General features: G+C 50.1%; 1 protein-coding gene across 1 annotated transcript; it reads left to right on the top strand.

The window, feature by feature from the left end:
• The first annotated feature begins 633 nt into the window (after positions 1 to 633).
• SDC4 (syndecan 4) lies at positions 634 to 22,345 on the top strand. The gene is given in 5 exon segments (NM_001257434.1): positions 634 to 723; positions 13,059 to 13,197; positions 15,657 to 15,703; positions 18,147 to 18,345; positions 21,308 to 22,345. Coding segments are annotated over 5 exon segments (597 nt in total). The 5' UTR covers positions 634 to 663; the 3' UTR covers positions 21,460 to 22,345.
• The last annotated feature ends 1,986 nt before the right edge of the window (positions 22,346 to 24,331 follow it).

The following is a 24,331-nucleotide window of genomic DNA, read 5'->3' as shown; positions in this document are numbered from 1 at the left end:
GTGACACATGAAAATTATATGAAGTTCAAATGTCGGTGTCTATAAGTAATGTTTTACTAGGACCTAGCCGCCCTCATTCCTTTAGTATTTATGGCTGCTTTTGAGCTACGACGCTGGAGTTTGAATAGTTGTCACAGTGATCGTATGGCCCGCAAAACCTAAAATATTTAGCCCTTTACAGAATAGTTTGCTGTCCCCGGTCTTAACACTGTTCACATCCCATTTGGGAAGTTCTGTATCTTCAGAGGGGAGCACACCCTGTTTGAAGGCTGGTCTAAACTCGACACCCTAGGCAAGTCCTTCCCGTCCCTGGGCCTTAGTTTCCCCAACTGTAAAATGGGGTTAGACGCAGTGATCTCTGGGGACCTGCCTAGAAGTGGGTCAAATAAAGGAGGTTGTAGCTCCTGGAGGGTAGGACTAGGGGTTGACTAGGAGCCGGGGGCGTGGGGGGGCGCTGGCAGGGTAGGTCCCTTGGGGTTTCCAACTCCGCGGGCGGGCGCAGTGCCCCACAGGCCTCGCTTCCACTGGGGAATTCCGGGCGGGGTGCAGGCGGCGGGGCGGGGGCGGGCCGGGGCGGGGCCGGTAGGCCGCCTATAAGATGGGTGGCGCGCCCGCCTGGGGCCACTTGCTGCAGCCTGCGCGCCCTCTCCAGTCCGCGGTGCCATGGCCCCCGCCCGTCTGTTCGCGCTGCTGCTGCTCTTCGTAGGCGGAGTCGCCGAGTCGGTGGGTGCTTGGAGGTCCCCGAGGGGGCGGGGGGGCCTCAGGCCGGTGCCTCCTTTGTTCCTTGGAGCGTGGGATCGGGGAGCGGTACGCCACTCCCAACCGGACACCGGGGCCCGGGAAACTTTGTTGGACACTTTGCTCCGGGGTCACGGGCCATCTCCGGGATGGCTTCACGCGCCGTGCGCCCCTCGCCTGTTGCTCTTCCCGCCTCCCCTGGTCCTGCGGGCTCGTTAGTGACTAAGCCGGTGTCAACTCTTCAACTCCCACACCCTCGTCCCTTCCCTGGTGACCCTGGGGCAGGCTTGGAGCGCTGAATCCCCTCCTCGCTTTCTAGGCGCCCAGAGCGGACAGCTTTAGGATCCGAGATGGCCTGGGTATCCGGGGGCTGCGTGTACTCGGAAGGGGGAGGGGTTTAGGGTTGTGCGAGGCCCTCTTTCACACACCAGCGAGAACTGAGCCCTGACCTCAGTTGTGGCCCCAGCTCTGTCATTGACTTGTGACTTAGGGCAAAGTCCTGCCCTTCTGAATCTCTTCCCAATACTGCACCACGGATCTGAGGGAATGGGGCAAGAGGGGACTGCTACTGCTTTAGGGTTTCTAGAAAGTTGGGGACTCTGCTCTTTTCAAGGACAGAGGAGAGGAATGGTTTAGACTCAACATTTAGCCAGGAGTTGAGCTTCTGCTTTCTGCAAGAAGTGTGTTCATTTTTTCTCAATTGCAGATAAGAAAATTGAAGCATCCACCTTGAGTGAGGTGAAGAGGGTTGGGGGAGAGAAGGCCTCGATCAGCCCAGAGAAACATTCTCACTGCCCACTGGTCTCTGTCATAACTGTCCCTGGGCCAGCAGAAGCTCTATCCATCCCCACAGCCAGCTGAGGAGGAGGGGGTCAATCTCATCTGGGAAACTGGGGGCATGGGAATTACTGGTGAAGGCAATCTGTCCCCCAGTGCCTGAGCTTTGTGCCCCTTTTGTGCCCTTTAGCTCCAGTTTTCAGAGAGAGTGAGTCCTTGCAGTTTAACCACTAATGTTAATTTCTTTGAAAGCCTTGGGGCTCCTATTCCTCTGAATTTACTTAGGGGAAGGTTGATTCTGCCTGCAGGCTCTTCTTGAGGAATGAATGAGACCCTAGGCAATACTTCAGCACAATTCCAGGCATGCCATGATGATTGCAAACATTTAGCGCCTTTGTGGGGGGGCCAGACATTGTTCTAATAACTTTCTAATGGGTATATCAAGGAGCTTAATTCCAACAACAATCCTACTGTGTATTGTTCTTAAACTGGTCCTGAGGCTAGAGAGGTTAAATAACTTGCCCAGGGTCACACAGTTAATAAACAATAAACGGTGAGTCAGATTGAAATTTAGGCAGCCAGGCTTTCAAGTTACTGCTTTAGCTTCTATGCTTTGTGCTACTCCAAGCGTCCCATACTTGGTAACTGAAGGTTGAGATTTTAGGCTGGAAGGCAAAGGAATTCTGAGGTGGGAAGGAAACAAGGCCAGTGAGGTGATGACTTAACCTAAACCAAGGGCTACCTTGCCTGAAAGGTTAGTGGCTGAGGACCCAAGCCTTCTGCCTCTGGCGCAGTGCTCTGAACTAGGCCCTGAAGGATGTGTTGGGGTCAAGCAACTGGGGAAGCATCCGAAGGGATACCTCCTGGGCAGTACAGGGAAAAAGAGGAAAGGACCCAGGAGGTTGCTGAGGTCACCATGTGCCCAATCACATGCCAGCTTCCTCCTGGGGCTGTGAGTCTGCAGGTGCTTCGGGGTGCTGAGCAGACAGCTGTGTCCTGGGGACATTCTGAAGGATGTGGTTTGGGGGAAGGGGACTGTGTCAGTCCTGCCTGGGTGACCCATCAGCTGGAGGAGACATCAGCCCTGGGCAGCTGCTTCCTGAGAAAGGTATCAAGTCTCATCCTGACCTCAGCTCTCTCCTTCCTGGCTAATATCACAGACCTCCTGCCTGTAACTGGGGCACAGGGCTTCCCCTTTGGCCTATCCCCTCCCTCTTTTCTAGGTTGTGGTTGGAAAAATCAGACCTAGTCACAGTTGGCTTGGACTGAAGAGATGATCCAGCATGTCCTTTTCTTTTTGCAGGTAGAGAAAAGTGAGGAGGCCCAGGGAGAAGGACTTTGCTAATAGCAGCTAGGATTGATAGAGTACTTTTTGTATGACAGATCTGGTGCATTTTATCCTCACAAAAAAGACCTATCACATGGGGATTCTATTATGCCCACTTTCCAAATGTGACAGGTAAAATGGTACTACTTTGAGTTAGCAGAGAGCATCCAGGACCCCAGGATCTCTGACTAGTAGTCCTCCCATTGTGAGTGGTGTTCCCCCCACTGTTCCATCATTCCCCTTACCACCCCCATGTTTTGGAAGGGAACCCAGGCTCAGTACCCAGCTGTCCTCTCCTCTGTTTGGCTGGGCTTGCTATACTAAACCAGTTCTTCCTGTCCAGCTGGGAGCATTCCCTGATCTGCCTTCCTGCCACTCCCTCTCAGGCCAATTAAAGGCAGCCTTTTTTAGGGAGTCCCCTCCACCCAAAGGTGTTTCTACCCAGGGGCACAGCCTACTGACTTGGCCCCAGGCCCAGGCAGTTCTGGGGAAGTGTCCCCCACCTATCAAGTGTACTTGATAGTTTAAGGACATTTCTGGTCTTCTACAGCGTCCTCTTCTTGAGCGGGGGTGGGCCGGAAGCCGAGGGACTTCTAGGACCCTTGAGTGAACAGTGAGAGCTCTTGGGACTTCTCGAGCCCAGGGAGTTATCAAACACCCAGGAAAATATTTGGGCCATGATTTGGAGGGTTCCATGAGGTTGGGGGGAGGCTTCTTTCCCTTCTGGGTTGACATCCCCCATCATAAAATGAAAGATTTGAACAGGGTGGCCTCGAGTCCTTTCCATCTCTGAATTTGATTAATAACTTAAGTACCTACTATTCAAAAGAGGTCTCTCTCTTGAAGGAATTAAGAAGGAATGAACATACTCCACCAAATTCTGAATCCCCTCCCCCTCCACCCCCACACACCCAGGGCAGGAACTCTGCTCTATTTGTTTTTGTGAAATACCTGTCCCCTAGTTAGTACTCAGGAAATGCTTGTATGAATGAATAAATTCATGCATGTAACTTTATTCTAAATGGTTCATTAATGTTATTTATTTCTAGTAGGAATATCTCCCCGTACTGCAAGGTACTATTTTCTCTATTTTTACAGGAAATGGATGCTCAGAGGAATGCAGTGGCTTGCTAAGGTCAGAATCAGGTCCGACTGATAGGGCAAGGTGTCTGGTTTGAGTGTCCTCAGAATATTCCAGATGAGGAAATTTGCTGGGTTTGAAGGTAGATACCTTAGGTCCTACTTCTGCATTGCTGGGTGACCTTGAGCAAACATGCCCTATTTCTGGGTCTCAGTGCCCCCAACTCTAAAATAAGGAGGCTGGACCATTGCCTTCTAAGGTCCTTCCTGCCCGGAGAGCCCATTGATGAGGGGAGGGGCCCTTTCCTGGTCTCGTTGGTAAAGTCTAAACAAATCCCAGTCTCAGAAGAGAAGTGGGGGTGAGGGGACATTCGGCTCCTGCCATCCCCAGCTCCTAGAAACAGAGGGCTTTTCCAAGGACTTTGAGTGCTAAGCTTGCCTGAATGGGGAGCTGGGGAAGCCAGGCTGGGCTCCCAGCCCCAGCTCCCTGTTGGGAGAAGTTGGCTCCTAGCTGTCCTTCAACCTCCCGGACTGGACAGGCAGGTATGATTTCCAAATGATTGCTTAAAATTGGGGTAAGGGGCTGCACCGAGCGCTGTGAGTCACTGCATGCTAGCGTAGCCTGCCTGAGTCACCCATTTCCTTTCAAACTCTTGGCTAATAGGACAGCTCTGTGGTGGGGGTGTTGGAATGCGCTCAGAGTTTTACCTCGTCCTTTGGGAGTCATTGTTTCAGTGTCCAGGGCCTTGAGGGGACATACAGGAAATGTTTGTACTAGGGCTGGCACTTTCACGTGTGGGCTTTGACATTGTACATTGCCTGCGTGTGGACTTTGACATTGTACGTTGTGCAGCCAGTCCTCAAAATGGGGCTTTAGACCTCTGCAGAGCAGGTAGTACTGTTTTCCCCTTTAAGGCAAAACTGAGGCTGCAACTGGCCTGCATTTTTTCATGGAGCAAAAGCTGGTACTGTTCAGGTTTGGTTTGACCCCAGGATTTTCTGATATTTGTGATGACCCCTCTTTGCTTCCTGGGGCTGGCCAGAGGGCATTGAAACATTGGCTTGGTGTTAGGCAGACCTAACTCCAGACGTGCTAAGTCCACCTCTTACTAGTTACATGAACTCAGTCCTGCTACTCAACCTCTGAGCCCCAGCCTCCCAGTCTGTTAAGAAGATCATGATACCAGTGTGGCGAAGCTTAAAGGAGACGACAGGCCTGTAAATAAAGGCACCTAGTACCATGCCTGGTAGGGAGGAGGTGTTACTTAGTGACAGTTCCCTTCCTTGCCCAGGCCACCTTCATGCCAGGGGGTCCTATCTCCTCCTGGAAAGCTTTCTCCCATTCCCCTTATCCCCCTTATCTACCCCCACACTGGGAGGTGGGAAGGGAGAAGTCCAGGGTGGGGCTGTTGGAGTCCGAATCTTCTATTTGTTTATCTTAGAAGTGGGCTGTTTGCTAATTATTGAATGGGTTTATGTTTAAACAAGAACCAGTTCTGGGCAGCCCCACCTCTCCTGCTGGGATTTGCTGGAGCCTCGTGCTGAACAGTTTGCAGCCTGGAGGGAGAGGGGGCAGGGGGTTTGCCAAGGGTAACGGACCACTCTGGACACGGCCCAGGACTTGGGGTCACCCTCCTGTGCTGGAGGGGCAGAGTTTCTACTCTTAAGGAGGCTGAGTAATTGCAAATAGCACTTTGGGGGGTGAGGTGTTGGTGGACAGAAAAGGTACAGTGTTCTGAAAAGCCAGTTTCTCGTATATTTTCACTGCATGGTGCCCTAGGGAGGGAGGAGAGAGAACACGTATGTCAACAGTTGGGGTCTCATTTAACCTTAGAAGAACAAGCCTGACTTCTTGGGCTGGTTTGTCATTAACTCAGTGGTGACCTTTAGGCGCATTCTTGAACCTCACTGGGGCCTCTCTGGTCCTGTCTGCTGAAGGCTGGGTGACTGAAAAACGGTACAGAAAACTCCAGTCGCTGTCCTAGCTCTGCTGCTCACCCGGGGACACACACAGTTAATACGTCACTTTGTTGATGTGAACCCCAGTGTCCTCTATAAAACACCTGTGGCACTCAAAGGTCATAATCGGTGTTTGGCAAACTTGTAAAGTTCTGGCTTTACTAGCACCTAGACAAGGGTTCTTAACCTGGCCAGAGTTTAGCTTTGGGGAGGTGGTGTCTGTGCATGTGTTGAAAATGTAAACTAAGAGTTACAGTTATTGAGGTTTAGACCTTTTTATCCTTTTCAGGGGGCTTCAGTACTCCCTAAAAGGTCACTCTGATCTCAGCAGTTCTTTCTGGCTTTGACCTTTCTACAGTCATCCTTCCTCCCTCCCCCACTTCCCAGCCTTGTTCATGCCTCCCGTTTCCCCCAACCCCCACCATCAGCCCAGACCTTCCTATTCAGCGGCTCCCACCCCTTCAGGCTGCGTCTCACCCCTCCCCCGTCCTCCAGGCCAGGGAGCTCGGCTGCTCCAGTTTTCTCTGGCACAGTAGAAGAGGCTGCTGGTCAGGTGACACCTGGGGTAATGGAAAGGGGAGGCAGGGAGAGGCTGGTATGTGTGGAAACAGTGACTTGGTGAAGCCCAGCAGTCAGTGGCCGGCCTGCGGGAACTGGCGGTGTCACTCCAGCCTCTGGGCGTGGGGGCAGCTGTGGCACATGGCTGGCCCGGCTACCCAGAGTGGGGATACTCCTCGCCTTGGGGAAGCCCTGCCGGAGCCGTCTGTGGGACAGACTGACCTGGTCTGGAGGATGGCTTCTCTGCGGGGTGGTGAGGGAGGCTGGGAAGAGGCAGGAAGCCAGACCCAGGGCTGATCTAATCAACTGAGACAAGGCTGCAGCGTGGGTTCTCTGCTCTGAGAACACAGGAGGTTTGTTTACATCCCAAGAGCCTCCCTAGCCCTCGGATCCAGCAGGGATTTCGGATCTGCTGCCTAGATTACAAGCTCCAGCTTCAATGCACCTCTGTCTCCGAGGCCCTGAGGGAGCCAGCCCCCTCCTGGCTGTCTCCACCAGTAATCGGAGCAATGCCCAGCTTGGTTACCGGGCTGGGACAGAGGGAGGCTTGTCTCTTTGAGACCTTTTACAGATTGGGAAACTGAGGCTCAGAGAAGGGAATTGTCCACGATCATCCAGAGAGTTGATAACAAAGGTGCTGGATCAGCTCCTGGCAGGGAAACGTCCAGAGGCTCCTGAACCCTTCCCCCATTTCTAGCTGGTACCCTAGGATCCTGGAGTTCTTGCTATGGGAATGGACTGTCTTGGGGCTTGGTGAAAAGCTGGTTGCTGGCAGTGCCAGGCCTGATGGTCTCCTGAGTGATTGTGTTCAGAGTAACCCGACCTTGAAGGCGACATTTGAACCCTCACTCCACCCCCACCCCAGACCTGGTTTAACCATTCAGGCAGGCACCAGAGCACCAGACCATGGATTGGTGTGTAGTTTCTTTTTACCTTCTAAATACTTTTTTTTTGTCCCTGGGGACCCAGGTCCCCAAGTAGAATTTCAGGTGTTTCTGATCACTGTCATTTGTACCTTCGGGGAAAATAAAAATGGTCTTTACCTCTATCTGCTTAGGACAGGTGGTCAAAGCTGTGTGACCTTGGGCAGGTCTCTGACTATCTGCATCTTTTTTTTCCCACAGTCTGAAGGGACCTGACTGGTTGTTGAAAAGTCTCTGGGCTCAGAAGCAAAATGATAACCCATTATAGGTTATATTCCTTTACAGTTTGCAAAGCACCATCTCCCTGTCCCCAGGCAAACTTCCTTCCAGCGATAGAACTGCCTCTGCAAGTTTTCCCAGGCCTCTGATCCTTTGAGCACTAATCCCACTGGCCAGGAGGAAGGCAGGTGGGGGTTAATCACAGCCACTATTCATTGATCACCTGCTGTGTACCAGGCCACGTGCTGGGTCCCTTGCACACACAAATGCATTCCACTTACTCCTCATCACCCTGCAAGGTGCTACCAGCCCTAGTCACAAAAGAAGAAACCAAGGATTTCAGAGATGAAATAAACTCCCAAGCTCATATAGTTAGGAAGTGGCAGAACTCACACTTGTGAATCTGCCTTGATGCACGACCACTCCGGGTGGTAGAGTCACAGTTGTGGGCCCCAGGTTTTAGCCATTCTGGGGAATGTCTGGCCCTTAAAGAAGTGGGTGGGGTGGGGAAGAACAGTTACTACTAGTGTACACTGCTGGGGGTCGCCTGCCAGAAATCATTCTGGTGGGTCCAGGTGTTGGAGCCCCAGGTACTTGCCATCCCCTCTCCCCACTAAATTTGGCTTACCCAATTATTACCCTTCTGGTCTTGCCTCCTGAAAGAAGGGTCAGGTGTGTCCCCAACCCTGCCTCCCCTGGGGAGGAGCCAGGTGCGGGGAGGCTCTCATTAGTTCACAGTTATTCAAGCCCAGACCCTGAACTCCTCCCTGGTGCCCCAGCCAAGTTTCTGTTCCTTTGTTTAAGCAATATCACTTTCATCTTTGTTTACTCCTGGGCAGGAGCAGGGGTGCCCTGGAGCCCTGGCCCAGGCAGTGTGTTGTGGACTGGCGGGTTAGGCTGGAGAGAAGTGAAGAGTGGGTGGCAGTGAGAAGTCTAGTTGTGGTTAGGATGTGGTCTTGAGAAAGATCTGGATTTGAATCCCAGCTCTATTGCTTTCTAGTTGCATGACATTGGATAAGTGACTCAGCTGAACCTTAGTTTTCCCGTCTGCAAAATGGGTAGAGCACCTTGCAAAGCTATTTTGCCAATTAAATGAACTCGTATAAATGAAGTACCCAACATGGTGCTTGGCATGTAGTGGATACTCCTTTTAGTCACTCATGCTTTTCCTGGAGTGACAGAAGCCATAGGATTTGGGGATAGGGTTGGGATAGGATCTTTTCGTAGCTTCATGCCTATAGCCAAAAGACTAGATGGGGAGTATAACTGTAATGACAGCTGCTGCCTGTGGATTTGCTGAGACGCTTAGGGGCAGCCAAGACCCTCGAAGGGGAGAGAAGGTAATTCCAATCTGGGAACCAGGAGACCTGGGTTCTAAGTCCATCTCTGCTGCCAGCTGCTTGGATGACCTTGGCAAAGTCCCTTGTCGTCTTGTCTGTTTGCTAGGTTATAAAATCAGATACCTTCTGTTGGCAGGTGTTAGTTTCTATAGAACAAAAGAGCACTTGCCCTCCCTTCTTTCTCCCCAACAGTCTGGGGAAGAATCTAGGATCTCTAAACCCCAGGCACTGATCCCAGATCCCCACCAGCCACAGGGCCGGCAGGGTCTGTGGGACCCAGGCCCACTGCCCTATTTTTTATTTTTTGGAGACAGGGTCTTCCTCTGTCACCCAGGCTGGAGTGCAGTGGTGCAATCATAGCTCACTGCAGCCTTGACCTCCTGGTCTCAAGTGATCCTCCCACCTCAGCCTCCCGAGTAGCTGGGACCACAGGCATGCACAACCACATTTGGCTAATTTTTGTAGAGATGGGGTTTCACCATGTTGCCCAGGCTGATCTCAAACTCCTGGGCTCAAGTGATCCTCCCACCTTGGCCTCCCAAAATGTTGGGATTAAGCCACTGTGCCTAGCCACCACTGTCTTATTTAGTTGGTAATTTCTGTTGTGTGTTCATGAAAGGGACAAAGATACAAGGAGACTTGAGGGCCCAGAGGGTGCCTTTGCATGTACACACATGAACACACATGCCTGGGCAAAGGTGGGGTGAGCTGAGGAGAACAGACCACATTCTTAGCCAGGAGCAGGGCGGGGTCCATCTCTGGTCAGGGCTGGGTCTGGCTGCTGGGTGGCCTGGTTCTTCAAAGCCATCCCAGACTGAATGGGCTTTATCTGAAAAGAGGGCGGAGGAGAGGAGGGCCGCTGGTGACTTCCCAACCTTTACAGAAAAAAGAGCGATTGCCCACAATCCCACAGGGCTTGGTCCCGTCTTGCTGGCCTAGTCCTAAATGGCTCTTACCCACTTGGGAGTTTCCTTCCTTCTTGTCAGAGGTCATGGGTGGAGAAGGGACCAAAACAGGGCAGAGAGGGGACTTCCAGAGCTGAAGGAGAGATTTAATTCCCTCTGTCCTCCCATCACCACTGGGAGCTGAAAGAAGTTTCTTCCCAGCCCCTTGACTTGCTGTAGGAGGGAAATCCTGGGCTCATCTAAATGCAGCCTTTGAAGACTCCATCTTTCCAGAACTTTGGAATAGTATCGAATCCCGGCCATGCCACGGAGCCCCGGGGTGACTTTAGACTAGACTAGTTTCTTTTTTGAAAACTGAATATAAAAATGAAAGGTTAAGGATGAACAGGTGCCCACAAAGAAGGCTGAACTGGAAATAAATCTTGGTTTCAGCCTTGGTTTTGCTGCTGACTTGGCTGCAAGATCTTCACACCCCACTTTCGCTCATAGCCTTCATTTCTTTAATGTAAAACGGAGGTAATTCCTAACAGCCAATGGGCATGCTAATCCCATGGGTTGTTTTGAAATATCTCTTAGCACTTTCACATACTGAAGAGAGGCTGGATGCATAAACAACATTCCGTGGCTCCCAGGGGCAATGAGGAGTGGGAAAAGGTCTCTCAGCCTGAGACAAATCTCCTGATGGAACTACAGCCCCTATTGAGGACTTTCACCTGGTCAACAAGTGGCCAAAGTGTACCATTCTTTCTTTCTCCCGACTAGATTTGACCCTCCCCCACCCCACCGACTTAACAGGGCTCCCTTGGAGCCTGGGGCAGGCTGGTGGCCCCGTGTGCATATGTGTTCATGCGTGTGTTTATGTGTTTGTGGTTAAAGATCCAGGTGAGTGATGCCTTGGTTCTGGTCCAGTGTGGCTACTTCCTGCTCGTGTGGCCTTGGACAAGTGACTTTACTTTTCTGAGCCCTTGTTTCCATCTCTGCAAAAAGGGACTATTCAAAGGACCTAGAGAGGCTGTGTGCTTGTTGAAGGCCTGTCACTTGGGTTCTTGGGGGATTTGCCGCAGGAGATGGAAGTAGGAGCCCAGGGACCCTGCCCTTAGGTATAGGCACTTGGGCAGCCACGGGGAGCCTTCCTCCTGCTCTGCCAAACCAAAGCCACAGGCACGGGCTATGTGCGGGGGCTTGAATTCCAGCACCAGCAGCCCAGCAGCTCCTGATTCCTGAGTCATGAAGTCATCTCTGACCAGGACTTAACCTCTCTGGCTTTCCACCCCCACGGGTGCCAAGCATTCAGCAGAGATTCTCCCCACTCCCTGGGGAGAGAGTGATTCCTGGCCACTGCCTTTCTTGCAGCCTGACCCCGCTCCCTTCCGAGAATCCAGCATCCTCCCACTGTGGGGGTGGAAGAGGGGCATGAGGGTCAGGCTCCACCTGCCTCTCCCCGGAAGCCCAGGGGGAGAGTACAGGAGTGGCTCCGAGGCAGCTTTCCTGGGCCTCTCCTGCAATGACAGTAGCCTTATCTCAGGGACAGATGCTCCTTCTCACACCCCCTCCTTTGTCAATGGCAGTCTCAGCTGAGTGAAGGACAGGCTGGGATGTCCGAAACAGAGACCTGACCTCTTTCTATCCTGAGTTATGTAGCGAACACTCTGTGTGACCTTGGGCAAGTCCTTGCCCTGTTCCAGGCTCAGATTCAAGTTGTGTGGAACAGGAGGACAGGAGCTCCTTGGGTCCTGGAATTCTGTGATTCTAAGCAGACTCCCAGCTCCCGCAGTTACGGGGTCTGGAGATGGCAATGTCTTGCAGCGGGAGGGGCATGGTGTATTGAACTTAATGAAAAACCCCAGCTCTCCTGGCAAATACTAGGCACTTTAATGTTTGAATTAATTAATAGAATAATGAACTTTGCTCAGAGCAGCTGTTCTCTGGGCAAACAGAAGCCTGAGCCCAGAAGCTGGAGGAAGGGTGATGGGCATCCAAATGCTTCCTGTGCTCTTGAGGGTGCTTTGTTCCCACTCCGTGGAGCTGCAGGATGGGAGCAGGGTACCTGATGTACTGTAGGGCTGCCCGGGACCTTTGACACTTTCCTTTGGCAAGCTGTTTGGTGGGAGCGGACCTGAGACTCTGTCATGATCAGCTGTGTCTCCATGGGGTAGTGGCTGAGTGACGTTTATGGGTACTGGAGTGGATGGTCTGTGAAGGTGAGGATTGTGCCTCTTGGTGTCTGCATGGTGCTGCCAGCAGAGCCGATCTGTGGGAGATGTTTGGAAGGCAAGACTGAATCCAGGAGTGCACTCCTGAGTCATCAGGTCTGGGCAGCGCCCTGACCTGAGGCTGTCTTAGGGTGTGCGTGAGGCAGCCCTGTCTGTCCCGGCCCAGACTGACTCAGCTGGGAAAAGTGTCCTGGACTGGGCAAGACCAGAACCAGCAGCCCACTCCCTGTCCTGTGTGAATCAGCTGCCCCTGCATCACAGAGCCCTGGAGTGTAGCATCTCAGGGCCCTGTGCATGGAGACTCCTGGCTCTGAAGTCAGGCAGCCCTGTGTGTGCAATCCTTGCTCTTCCATCCGCCAGCTGTGTCACCAAAAGAAAATGACTCTCTCGGCTGTAAAAATAAGTGAATAACATGCCTCCAGAGTTATTAAAACAGGGCCCGGCACACAGCAAGTGCTTGGTAAATGATACCTAGCCATATTAATACTTTGATTATTACCTCATTTACTATTTTTATTTTTTTTTGAGACGGGGGTCTCACTCTATAGCTCAGGCTAGAGTGCAGCGGCGCGATCCTGGCTCACTGCAACCTCCACCTCCCGGGTTCAAGCAATTCTCCTGTCTCGGCCTCCCAAGTAGCTGGGACTACAGGTGCAAGCCACCACGCCCAGCTAATTTTTGTATTTGTAGTAGAGATGGGGTTTCACCGTGTTGGCCAGGCTGGTCTTGAACTCCTGACCTCAGGTGATCCACCTGCCTCAGCCTCCCAAAGTGTTGGGATTACAGGTGTGAGCCACAGTACCCAGCCTCATGTACTATTTTTATTTGCCCAGAATGGGAAAGAGACTTGCTTAAGGACACATGGCGAGTTAGAGGTAGAGTGGGATCCAGGACGCAGGTCTCCAGGCCCTGGCCTGGTCTCTTTTTAGTTTTTGAATGCCCACTTCACTAGCTTTCGGGCATCGGCTGTCATGGAGCACTGGGGATGTTGGCTGATGTGTCTCCTTTCTTTATCTTAGATCCGAGAGACTGAGGTCATCGACCCCCAGGACCTCCTAGAAGGCCGATACTTCTCCGGAGCCCTACCAGATGATGAGGATGTAGTGGGACCCGGGCAGGAATCTGATGACTTTGAGCTGTCTGGCTCTGGAGATCTGGGTACGGAAGGTGTGGTGGGCAGGCGTAGGCACAAAGCTGGAGGGAGTGGTGGCCTAAGCAACCAGGAGGGTGCCCATGCCTTGAGACTTGGATTTTTGTGGGACTTTTCCTAGAATGCCCTTCCTCCTTCTCAAAAAAAGGGGAGACAAAAGTAATGGATTAACCTTTTCCATCCCTGAGAGCCCCTGGGGACAAGCTGTGTGCTGCTTTGAAGTCATTGGTAGCTCCGGGTTTTCTGAGCTCCATCCTGAACCTGTCCTCATGGGCTCTTCTCTTTGCTGCAGGGCATGGTGGGGGTGGGGTGAGGGTAGGCTGGGTGGCAGGACAGGGTTGGGGTGGCGAAAGAGGACCCATAGAATGTTTTCCTTTCTCTGAAAGGAAAAGTTCCAGCCTGTGCCACATGGTGAGAACTTGTCTCTACAAAAACACAAAAATTGGCCAGACGTGGTGGCATGCACCTGTAGGAGTCCCAGTTACTTGGGAGGCTGAGGCGGGAGGATCCCCTTGAGCCTAGGAGGTTGGGACTGCAGTGAACCAAGATCATGCTACTGTACTCCAGCCTGGGTGACAGAGTGAGACCTTTGTCTCAAAAAAAAAAAAAAAAGAAAGAAAGAAAAGTAGCAGTTTAGAAGTGGGGATGGGGTGGGAGGGGGCATGAGTGGGCAGAGATGTAGTTGGGAAACCAAGAACAAGTCCCTGCTTCAGTGGGGGTGGGGTGGGTGAAGGGCCCAAGGCCTCCAGGCCAGACAGCTGATAAATGTCCCTCCTATGTGCAGAGAGGTGTTAATGATCGCAAGTTTTAGCTCTGGAGTCACATGGTCCTGAGTTCAAGCCTCCACCCTGTGTGAACTGAGCCTCAGTTTTCTAATCTGTAAAATGGGAATAATAAAGATAGTAAGTACATCAGTGTTGTGGGGACTGAACTGACAAAGCTTTTGGCACCCACCAAGCACTCAGTACATGTGTGTTTGGTTTTTTAAAAATATAAATTTTATGATCAGGTGTGGTGGCTCATGCCTGTAATCCCAGCACTTTGGGAGGCCAAGGCAGGCAGATCCACGAGGTCAGGTGTTTGAGACCCACCTGGCCAACATGGTGAAACCCCGTTTCTACTAAAAATACAAAAATTATCCAGGTGTGGTGTCGGGTGCCTCTAATGCTGGCTACTTGGGAGGCTGAGACAGGAGAATTGCTTGAACCTGCGAGGCAGAGGTTGCAGTGAGCTGAGATCGCACTGCTTGCACTCCAGCCTGGTGACAGAGCAAGACTCCATCTTGAAAAAAAATAAAAATAAAAACATAAATTTTATTATGTGCATTTAAGGCATACAACATGATGTTATGGGATACATATAGATAGTAAAAACGTTACTACAGTGGAGTTAATTAATATATCCATCATCTCACATAGTCATCCAGTAAATGTTTTAATATTGCAGTTAGAGTTTTCTTTCTCAATAGTTAATTCACTGGGGATCTTGTTAAAATGTAGATTTTGGCCGGGCATGGTGGCTTACACCTGTAATCCAAGCGCTTTGGGAGGCCAAGGCGGGTGGATCATGAGGTCAAGAGATCGAGACCATCCTGGCCAACCAACATGGTGAAACCTCGTCTCTACTAAAAATACAAAAATCAGCTGGGCATCGTGGCACACCCCTGTAGTTCCCGCTACTTCGGAGGCTGAGGCAGGAGAATCCCTTGAACCCAGGAGGTGGAGGTTACAGTGAGCCGAGATGGCACCACTGCACTCCAGCCCAGGCGACAGAGAGAGAGACTCTGTCTCAAAAGAAAAAAAAAAAAAAAGTAGATTTTGATTCAGTCAGCCCTGAAATTCTACATTTTTTTTTTTTTTTTTTTTTGAGACAAAGTCTTGTTCTGTCACCCAGGCTGGAGTGCAGTGGCACGATCTTGGCTCACTGCAACCTCTGCCAACCAGGTTCAAGCGATTCTCCTGCCTCAGCCTCCCGAGTAGCTGGGATTACAGGCGCCTGCCATCACGCCCGGATAAGTTTTGTATTTTTATCAGAGATAGGGTTTCACTATGTTGGCCAGGCTGGTCTCGAACTCCTGACCTCAAGTGATCTGCCCGCCCTGGCCGCCCAAAATGCTGGGATTACAGGTGTGAGCCACCGTGCCTGGCCTTGAAATTCTACATTTCTAACCAACTCTCAGGTGTTGCTATTGGTTTTTGGATCCACACTTTGCAGAGCAAGGGTTTAGAGCAAATGAAGCCTCTGCCCAGCGGCCAGCTCACACATTCCTGTGAAAGAGCCAGGGGGTGGGTCTGAGGAGCCCCATTTTACAGATGAGATGACTGAGGTAGGGGTGGGGAAGCTTGCTTGCTGGACATTGAGCATTTGGAGGCTGGTTGTAAGGTGGAGCTACCACCAACCCTGGCTGAAGGGGTCATTTTCCTGGGGTAATGGGCCTCACACTCACACAGCTATTCTGACCTTACAGATGACTTGGAAGACTCCACGATCAGCCCTGAAGTTATCCATCCCTTGGTAAGTAGCTACATGCTTCTGCCTCTTCCACTTTTCTCCTCTACAGCAGACCTATTAGGAGAGGCAGAAAATACAGCCCCCATAGGCAGAATAAGTGAGGGGTCTTACCCCACTATGCGGGAAGGCTTTTTAAAAATCTGGCCCTGGGCTGGGCGTGGTGGCTCAGGCCTGCAATCCCAGCACTTTGGGAGGCTTGAGGTCAGGAGTTTGAGACCAGCCTGGGCAACATGATGAAACCTGTCTCTACGAAAAATAAAAAAATTAGTCAGGTGTGGTGGCATTGTGCCTGTAGTCCCAGCTACTTGAGAGGCTGAGGTGGGAGAATGGCTTAAGTCCAGGAGGCAGAGGTTGCAGTGAGCCAAGATTGTGCCAGTGCACTCCAGTCTGGGTGACAGAGCCAGACTGTTAAACAAACAAAAAAATCTGGTCCCAGCCTCATTTTGCAGGTTGCTGGTAGGCCATCCTCCCTGCAGGGATAGTCACCATCAACACCAACTCCTTTTCTCTACATTTATAGCTATTTCCTAGCATTGATATAAAATTATATATACAGGCCAGGCGCAGTGGCTAATGCCTGTAATCCCAGCACTTTGGGAGGCCAAGGCAGGCAGATCACCTGAGGTCAGGAGTTCGAGACCAGCCTGGCCAACATGGTGAAACCCTATCTCTACTAAAAACACAAAAAATTAGCCAGGCCTGGTGGCGGGCACCTATAGTCCCGGCTACTTGATTGGGAGGCTGAGGTAGGAGAATCGCTTGAACCTGGGAGGCAGAGGTTGCAGTGAGCAGAGCCATTGCACCCCAGCCTGGGCGACAGAGTGAGACTCCCATTCAAAAAAAAAAAAAAAAGTATACATATATAATTCTGTGAACTGTGTTTTTCACTTAGACTGGTCATGAGTATTTGCCTGCATAATTTAATGCTCTTGTCATTTTTATAGGCTGCATAATAGTTTACCTGATTCCTTTTATTGATGGAAAAATGGTTTATAATTTCTTAACATTTTAAAATGATAACACTGCAGCAAACATCTTTTTTATTTTTACAGAGCGATAACAAGTTTATTAAGAAAGTAAAGGAATAAAAGAACGGCTACTCCGTAGGTAGAGCAGTGGCATTGGCTGCTGGTTGCCCATTTTTATGGTTATTTTTTGATTATATGCTAAGCAAGGGGAAGATTATTTATGAGTTTTCCAAGAAAGGGGTGGGCAATTCCCAGAACTAGGGGGTCCTCCCCTTTTTAGACCATATAGAGTAACTTCCTGATTTGCCAGGACATTTGTAAATTGTCATGGCATTGATGGGAGCATCTCTTAGCATGCTAATATAGTATAATTAGCATATAATGAGCAGTGAGGCCAACCAGAGGTCAGTTTCATTGCCATCCTGGTTTTGGTGGGTTTTAGCTGGCTTCTTTATTGCAACCTGTTTTATCACAAAGGTCTTTATGACCTGTATCTTGTGCAGACCTCCTATCTCATACTGTTACTTAGAATGCTTAACTTACTGGGAATGTGGCCCAGCAGGTCTCAGCCTTATTTTACCCAGCCCTTATTCAAGATGTAGGCACTCTGATTCAAACACCTGACATTTTCCCCCTCCCTTTTATAAGAGAACCCTTAATCCTAAAGGTTGCAGCGGGACAAAGATCCATCTTCTGTAACTTCTTCATGCTGAATAGGGTGATGATATTCCTGCTTAACTATTAGGGCCTCTTGTAGGGAGGAGCTCAGTCAGAAAGCGCCAGTATGGTGAGGGCCATTCATAACTTTTAGTTCTGACAAAAGGTGATACCCAAAGTCCTTCAATCAGTGCTGCAGTTCATTTCCTTTTTGTTCCGGGGTCTCGTCCGTCTCGTCCCTTCTGTGGTTCTCCAGAAAGATGTTACCAGAAAGGTTCCTGATCCAGACCCCAAGGGAGAGGGTTCTTGGATCTCGCACAAGGTAGAATTCAGGGTGAGTCCATAGAGTAAAGTGAAAGCAAGTTTATTAAGAAAGTAAAGGAATAAAAGAATGGCTACTTCATAGGCAGAGGAGCTACAGCAAGCATCTTTAACACGCAGTCTCTGAAGAGCTCCGTAAGATAGAGTTTCCAGGGCAAAACTGCTACTTTAAAGCGCAAATGATGTCTAAGGTTTTGCCAAACTGCTTCCAGGGTGGTTGGTCTGGAATAACCAGTGGCCAGCAGTGCAGGAGAGCACCTGCTCCCCTGTTCCCTTGGTCGCATTCATTTTTCATTTAAGACAGATATACTAGAAAAATTGGGGATAAGCATTTTAGCAGCATAATTGTGGAGAGGTTGTTGCCAATTCCTGCTCCAGGACCACATGGTTCAGCTGAATATGGCAGAACCAGATTCTCTGCCTGGCTGAATGTCCCTGTCCCCTTTGCCCTGAGTCTTCCAAAATATGCTGAGTGTCTCTTCTCCTTTCTGCCCATCCAGGTGCCTCTAGATAACCATATCCCTGGGAAGGCAGGGTCTGGGAGCCAAGTCCCCACTGAAACCAAGAAACTGGAGGAGAATGAGGTTATTCCCAAGAGGATCTCACCCATTGAAACAAGTGAGGATGTGTCTAACAAGGTGTCCATGTCCAGCACTATGCAGGGCAGCAATATCTTTGAGAGAACGGAGGTCCTGGCAGGTAAGGCCCCATGCTGTTTATAAGATGCCCTGAAGGTGGAAAGGGGCTCAGTGGGGGAGAACACCTGCAGGCAGGGATGCCTCCAGCCCATGAGGCTCCTTGGTGCCCCTTCCTTTTGCCCATTCACGTTCCTCTAGAACATTGAAAGACTACACCTCCCTTATGGGGTGGCTCTGACTGTGCAGCCTGGTGGAGGGCGAGGAAAAAGTGCCTATCAAAGGCTTCTGGAAAATAGGCATTGAGTCATTCTCTTGCCTTAAGTCCTTCTCATTTATTTTTCAAAGGACTTTCACTGTATAGGTTTGGCATCTGGGAGTTAATCATTAAAAGTTAATTTCCCTTATAAGTCTGGAGGCTCCTTCGAATTGGGTTAGCTCCCCCTCCCGCTACTGTATCACTTGGCAGCCTTGTGACCTTGGCTGAGAAGCTTTCGAACTTGATCAGCCTCAGTTTCCTTATCTGTAAAATGGGTACAGTGATACCTCCTGGGGTTGATACAATGAGTCCATGAAAAATAAAATATGAAAGAACTTTGCACACTGTAAAGGACTGTTCTGATTTGGCCTCAGTTGAGAGTTCTTTACTGGAATGTGCATCATGAGGAATGTTTTGTCCCAGGGTGTTGACAAGAGGGATGGAGGGAACTCCTCAAGGTCATGGCTGAGGGCCTGTCTGGATGAACTGGCCCGGCAAGTGGGCACCCTGGGCCCATGCTGGGTAGCTCCTGTCTCCTGGGAATCAGCAGGGCGAGCAGCTCCGAAGAGGCTTGAGCTATAGGGACAGAGCCTGGATTCATCCAGGACAGATAAAAGGTCTCACCTGCCTCTTGTAAAGAGGGTTCCTGGGAGCACAGCCCCAGGTGACTGGGCCCACCTCAGCCCTGACCCCGGCTTCCTGGTATCGGAGCCAAAGTTCTTTTTGCTTTTGTTTCAGAAGTAAAAAGATTTGCATAAGGCTTTGGGTTTGCATAAGGTTTTGCTCTAATTAACTAAAGGTGCTATTGCTCCCAAAGAAAAATTTGAAAACCACTGGTTAATACAAGCACCTGCTTCTTACACATGGGGAGACTGAGGCCCAGGCTTTGGGCCACATAGTAAGAAAAGAACTGAAGCCAGGTTATCTATTTGATCTTCCATTTGAGAATTATACAAGCCTAAGAGCCTTATGTGAAAAGTGACATTGTTAGCTGGTATGGTGGAATCCCCCATTCCAGAAGCTTTAATCAGCACCCAGGAGCTTTATTAAATGCTTGCTGTATACTGTGCGATTCCTGTGCCTCTCATTGAGTCCCTACAATACAAAACTGAGTCTAAAGAACTTACGCGAAGTCACAAAGCTGGGAAGCGGTAGACCTGGCATTTGGACCAAGGACCACAGTCAGCTTCTGAGCCTCTGCTTGAAACTTGACCCTGTGGGTCGTCCCAGTGCAGACCTAGGGCCTCATGGAGCAACTGGGGCCATCAGAGGGAAAGATGATAGAGACAAGAATGGGGTTGATGCCTGATATTCCATGTGCTTTCTCTGGCACCTCCTGGGGGTACTTTATTGTTGCTTTTTCATAGGATTTTACCTAAGAAAGAACCTTGCTTGACTCCTCTGTGCCACTCTGTCCCCATTGTGTACATAGATTTGTAGTGTGTGCAGGGATGGAAAATTAATCTTCTTAGCCCGAGTAAGACCGAATTAGGGGACTCAATCTGCCACAGAAGGGATTCTGTGAGGCATCCCCGCCCCTAGCAAACAGGAAAGAGTCATTCAGGCCACCTGGCAGAGTGGACAGGCCAGACCCACTCACCGTTAGACGCCCATCTTTGCCTGACACTAGGCAGGTTCTCCTCTCAGAGCCTGAACGTGTCATTTATTAAGTACCTCCTGTTGTGCACACCTGATTCCGGGGGTTCGGGACACAGATACAAACCTCAAACCTTTTCAGTTAATGAATCTTGAGAATATGCTATGCACTAGGCACTGTTCTAAGCACTTTGAGTGGATTAATTTATTTAATCCTTAGGACAAATGTATGAGAAAGGTATGGCTATTCCCATTTTACAATAGGGAGATGAAGGAAACTTGCCCCAAATCACATAGCCAGGAAGTAGGAGAGGTAGGAGTGAAAACCAGGCTTTAGCTACTGAGTTCTGTATGTAATTGTAACATAAGAGCTTGGAATTAGTATGTTCTGCATGTGTGCACTTTGAATGCACATACTTGTCCATGAAGGGTAGGCTATATAGGTAAATATGCACACAGGGAAAGCTAGAGAGTGCCCTGTGCTAAGGACTGCAGGATAAATATGTCTATAGGGATAGCCATAGCCTACCATTTTCTCCTGTTCCTAGCTCAGTTAGTGCTAGGCTGTTGCAGGGCAGTCTGCTTGGTGTTTGGAAAGAGCCTGGGCTTTAGATTCAGGCAGATGTGGGTTAAAGTAGTGGCCTTGGCCGAGTACGATGGCTCACGCCTGTAATCCCAGCACTTTGGGAGGCCAAGGTGGGCGAGGTCAGGAGTTCAAGACCAGCCTGGCCAACATAGTGAAACCCCATCTCTACTAAAAATACAAAAATTAGCCAGGCACGGTGACATGTGCCTGTAGTCCCAGCTACTCGGGAGTCTGAGGCAGGAGAATTGCTTGAACCCGGGAGGTAGAGGTTGCAGTGAGCCGAGATCACGCCACTGCACTCCAGCTTGGGCAACAGAGTGAGACTTCATCTCAGAAACAAAACAAAACAAAAAAGTAGTGGCCTTGGCACTAGCCCTGTGGTCTTCAGTGACTTAAAATGCCAACAAGCCCCTTCTTATAACTGGGGTCATGAGGTCAACTTCAATAAGGCGTCAGCTTGCCTGGCACAGGCAGTGGTGACGGTGAGGACGTCTGGTTGTAAGAGAACTGACGGTGGGGGAAAGAGGGTCCCTAGGTCCCGATGAGGAGCTCTCACCCGCACCTCTTCTCTCTCCTCCTCTCCAGCTCTGATTGTGGGTGGCGTCGTAGGCATCCTCTTTGCCGTCTTCCTGATCCTCCTGCTCATGTACCGTATGAAGAAGAAGGATGAAGGCAGCTATGACCTGGGCAAGAAACCCATCTACAAGAAAGCCCCCACCAATGAGTTCTACGCGTGAAGCTTGCTTGTGGGCACTGGCTTGGACTTTAGCAGGGAGGGAAGCCGGGGGATTTTGAAGGGTGGACATTAGAGTAGGGTGAGGTCAACCTAATACTGACTTGTCAGTATCTCCAGCTCTGATTACCTTTGAAGTGTTCAGAAGAGACATTGTCTTCTACTGTTCTGCCAGGTTCTTCTTGATCTTTGGGCCTCAGTTTCCCTGGCAGAAAAATGGGTTCAACTTTCTGGCCTTTCTGAAGGCAAGCCTGGGATTGGATCACTTCTCAAACTTCCAGTTAAGAATCTAGGTCTGGCCTCAAGCCCATACTGACCATGCCTCATCCAGAGCCCCTCTGAAGCCAGGGGGCTAACGGGTGTTGTGTGGAGTCCTGGCTGGAGGTCCTCCTGCAGTGGCCTTCCTCCCTTCCTTTCACAGCCGGTCTCTCTGCCAGGAACTGGGGGAAGGAACTGGAACCACCCGCGCCTTGAGATGTTTCTGTAAATGGGTACTCGTGATCACACTACGGGAGTCTCTGTGGTATATACCTTGAGCCATTCTAGGCTCTTTCAAGTGACTTTTGGAAATCAATCTTTTTTATTTGGGGGGGAGGATGGGGAAAAGAGCTGAGAGTTTATGCTGAAGTGGATTTACAGAATATTTGTAAATCTATTTTTAGTGTTTGTTCGTTTTTTTTTTTTACTGTTCATTCCTTTGTGCAGAGTGTATCTCTCTGCCTGGGCAAGAGCGTGGAGGTGCCGAGGTGTCTTCATTCTCTTGCACATTTCCACGGCACCTGCTATGTGTCTATTTAATGGTTTTTGTTTTTGTTTGTTTCTTGAAAATGATAGAAGAGCTGGAGAGATGATTTTTATTAATTTTTTTTTTTTTTTTTTTTTTACTATTTATAGCTTTAGATAGGGCCTCCCTTCCCCTCTTCTCTCTTTGTTCTCTTTCATTAAACCTCTTCCCCAGTTTTTTTTTTTTTTTTAATACTTTAAACCCTGCTCCTCATGGCCTTGGCCCTTTCTGAAGCTGCTTCCTCTTATAAAATAGCTTGTACCGAAATGTAGTTTTTTTTTTTTTTTTTTTAGCAGATCCCAAAATATAATGAAGGGGATGGTGGGATATTTGTGTCTGTGTTCTTATAATATATTATTATTCTTCCTTGGTTCTAGAAAAATAGATAAATCTATTTTTTCAGGAAAGAGTGTGGTATTTCCAGTTTGATGTGGCTGGGTGGTTGAGCGAGTGAATTTTCATGAGGCTGGGTGGGTTTTTGCCTTTTTCTCTTGCCCTGTTCCTGGTGCCTTCTGATGGGGCTGGAATAGTTGAGGTGAACGGTTCTGCCTTTTCTGCCTTCTGTTTGGGACCCAGCTGGTGTTCTTTGGTTTGCTTTCTTCAGGCTCTAGGGCTGTGCTATCCAATACAGTAACCACATGCGGCTGTTTAAAGTTAAGCCAATTAAAATCACATAAGATTAAAAATTCCTTCCTCAGTTGCACTAACCACGTTTCTAGAGGCGTCACTATATGTGGCTCATGGCTACTGTATTGACAGCAGAGAGCATGTCCATCTATTGGACAGCACTGTTCTAGAGAACTGAACTGGCTTAACGAGTCACAGCCTCAGCTGTGCTGGGACGACCCTTGTCTCCCTGGGTAGGCGGAGGGGGAATGGGGAAGGGCTGATGAGGCCCCAGCTGGGGCCTGTTGTCTGGGATCCTCCCTCTCCTGAGAGGGGAGGCCTGGTGGCTTAGCCCAGGCAGGTCAGTCATGTCTCCTCCTGACCCCAGTGGCTGGGGTGAGGGGAACCACCCTCCCTTGCTGCACCAGTGGCCATTAGCTCCCGTCACCACTGCAACCCAGGGTCCCAGCTGGCTGGGTCCTCTTCTGCCCCCAGTGCCCTTCTCCTCGGGCTGTGTTGGAGTGAGCACGTCCTCTATAGGCACCTCTCACACTGTTGTCTGTTACTGATTTTTTTTGATAAAAAGATAATAAAACCTGGTACTTTCTAAACTTCCTGCCTCTGTCATTTTAGTCATAACAAGTCATCCTTTTTGGGCTGTGTATCCCCTTGATCTCAGTGGAGCATGAAGAAACTCCCCTGACCAAATCCCCATGGGGTGCCAGACATGCCGGGGGTGGGCAGAGGGTGGGAGCAGAGCTGTAAGAAGGCAGGAAGGGGCCTAGAGAGGAGGGAAGACGTCAGAACATGCACCCTGATGGCCTATGCAGCATATCACCCCTACTTCAAGGTTTTGTTTAGGTGGCACTGTGTTTAAATAGCAAACACAAAAATCTTTGCATCAGTTGCCATCCATAGAAATCAGGAGGTTTCTCATAAAAATCCAGATTTCTCACTTTTCTTGGGAAAAAGAAATTTAAAAATTGGCGACTGTCGGCCTGCAGGGCAACAAGAGAGAGCTTCTGAGTGGCAGGCACTCATCTAGATGTGGGCTTTCCACACCAACATCTCTGCCTGCTTCACTCAGGTCGCTGCTGCAGCCAGGCAGGCTGGCAGCCTCTGGAAATAGCATTGGCCATCTCTCTTGACCACCATAACAACCCTGTGAGGTGGGGAGGATCCTTGTTACCAAGAGGGCAACCCAACCTGCCCCTAGTGTGTCTGGAGAGTCGAACCTTAATTTCAGGTCCTTGGACATTGGTGGTCTTCCTTTGGCACCATGTTGCCCAGTACTTTACTGGGGTTGGGGAAAGGACGCAAAGAGGAATTGGTGGTAGTTGGAGCAAACCCTCGCATACACACCATGTGGCCATGAACCCATTCTCAGGGCTTTATACCAGAGCCCATTTAATTGTCAGAGCTCCAGAGTAGCTGCTATTGGTAACTCCATTTGACAGATGGGGAAACTACATCTCAGAGGTTAAAT

The sequence above is a fragment of the Macaca mulatta genome, chromosome 10, assembly GCF_049350105.2.
Source record: "Macaca mulatta isolate MMU2019108-1 chromosome 10, T2T-MMU8v2.0, whole genome shotgun sequence".
Lineage (NCBI taxonomy): Eukaryota > Metazoa > Chordata > Mammalia > Primates > Cercopithecidae > Macaca > Macaca mulatta.
Note: the sequence above shows the minus strand (reverse complement) of the source record. Positions and strands in the feature narration are given on the sequence as shown.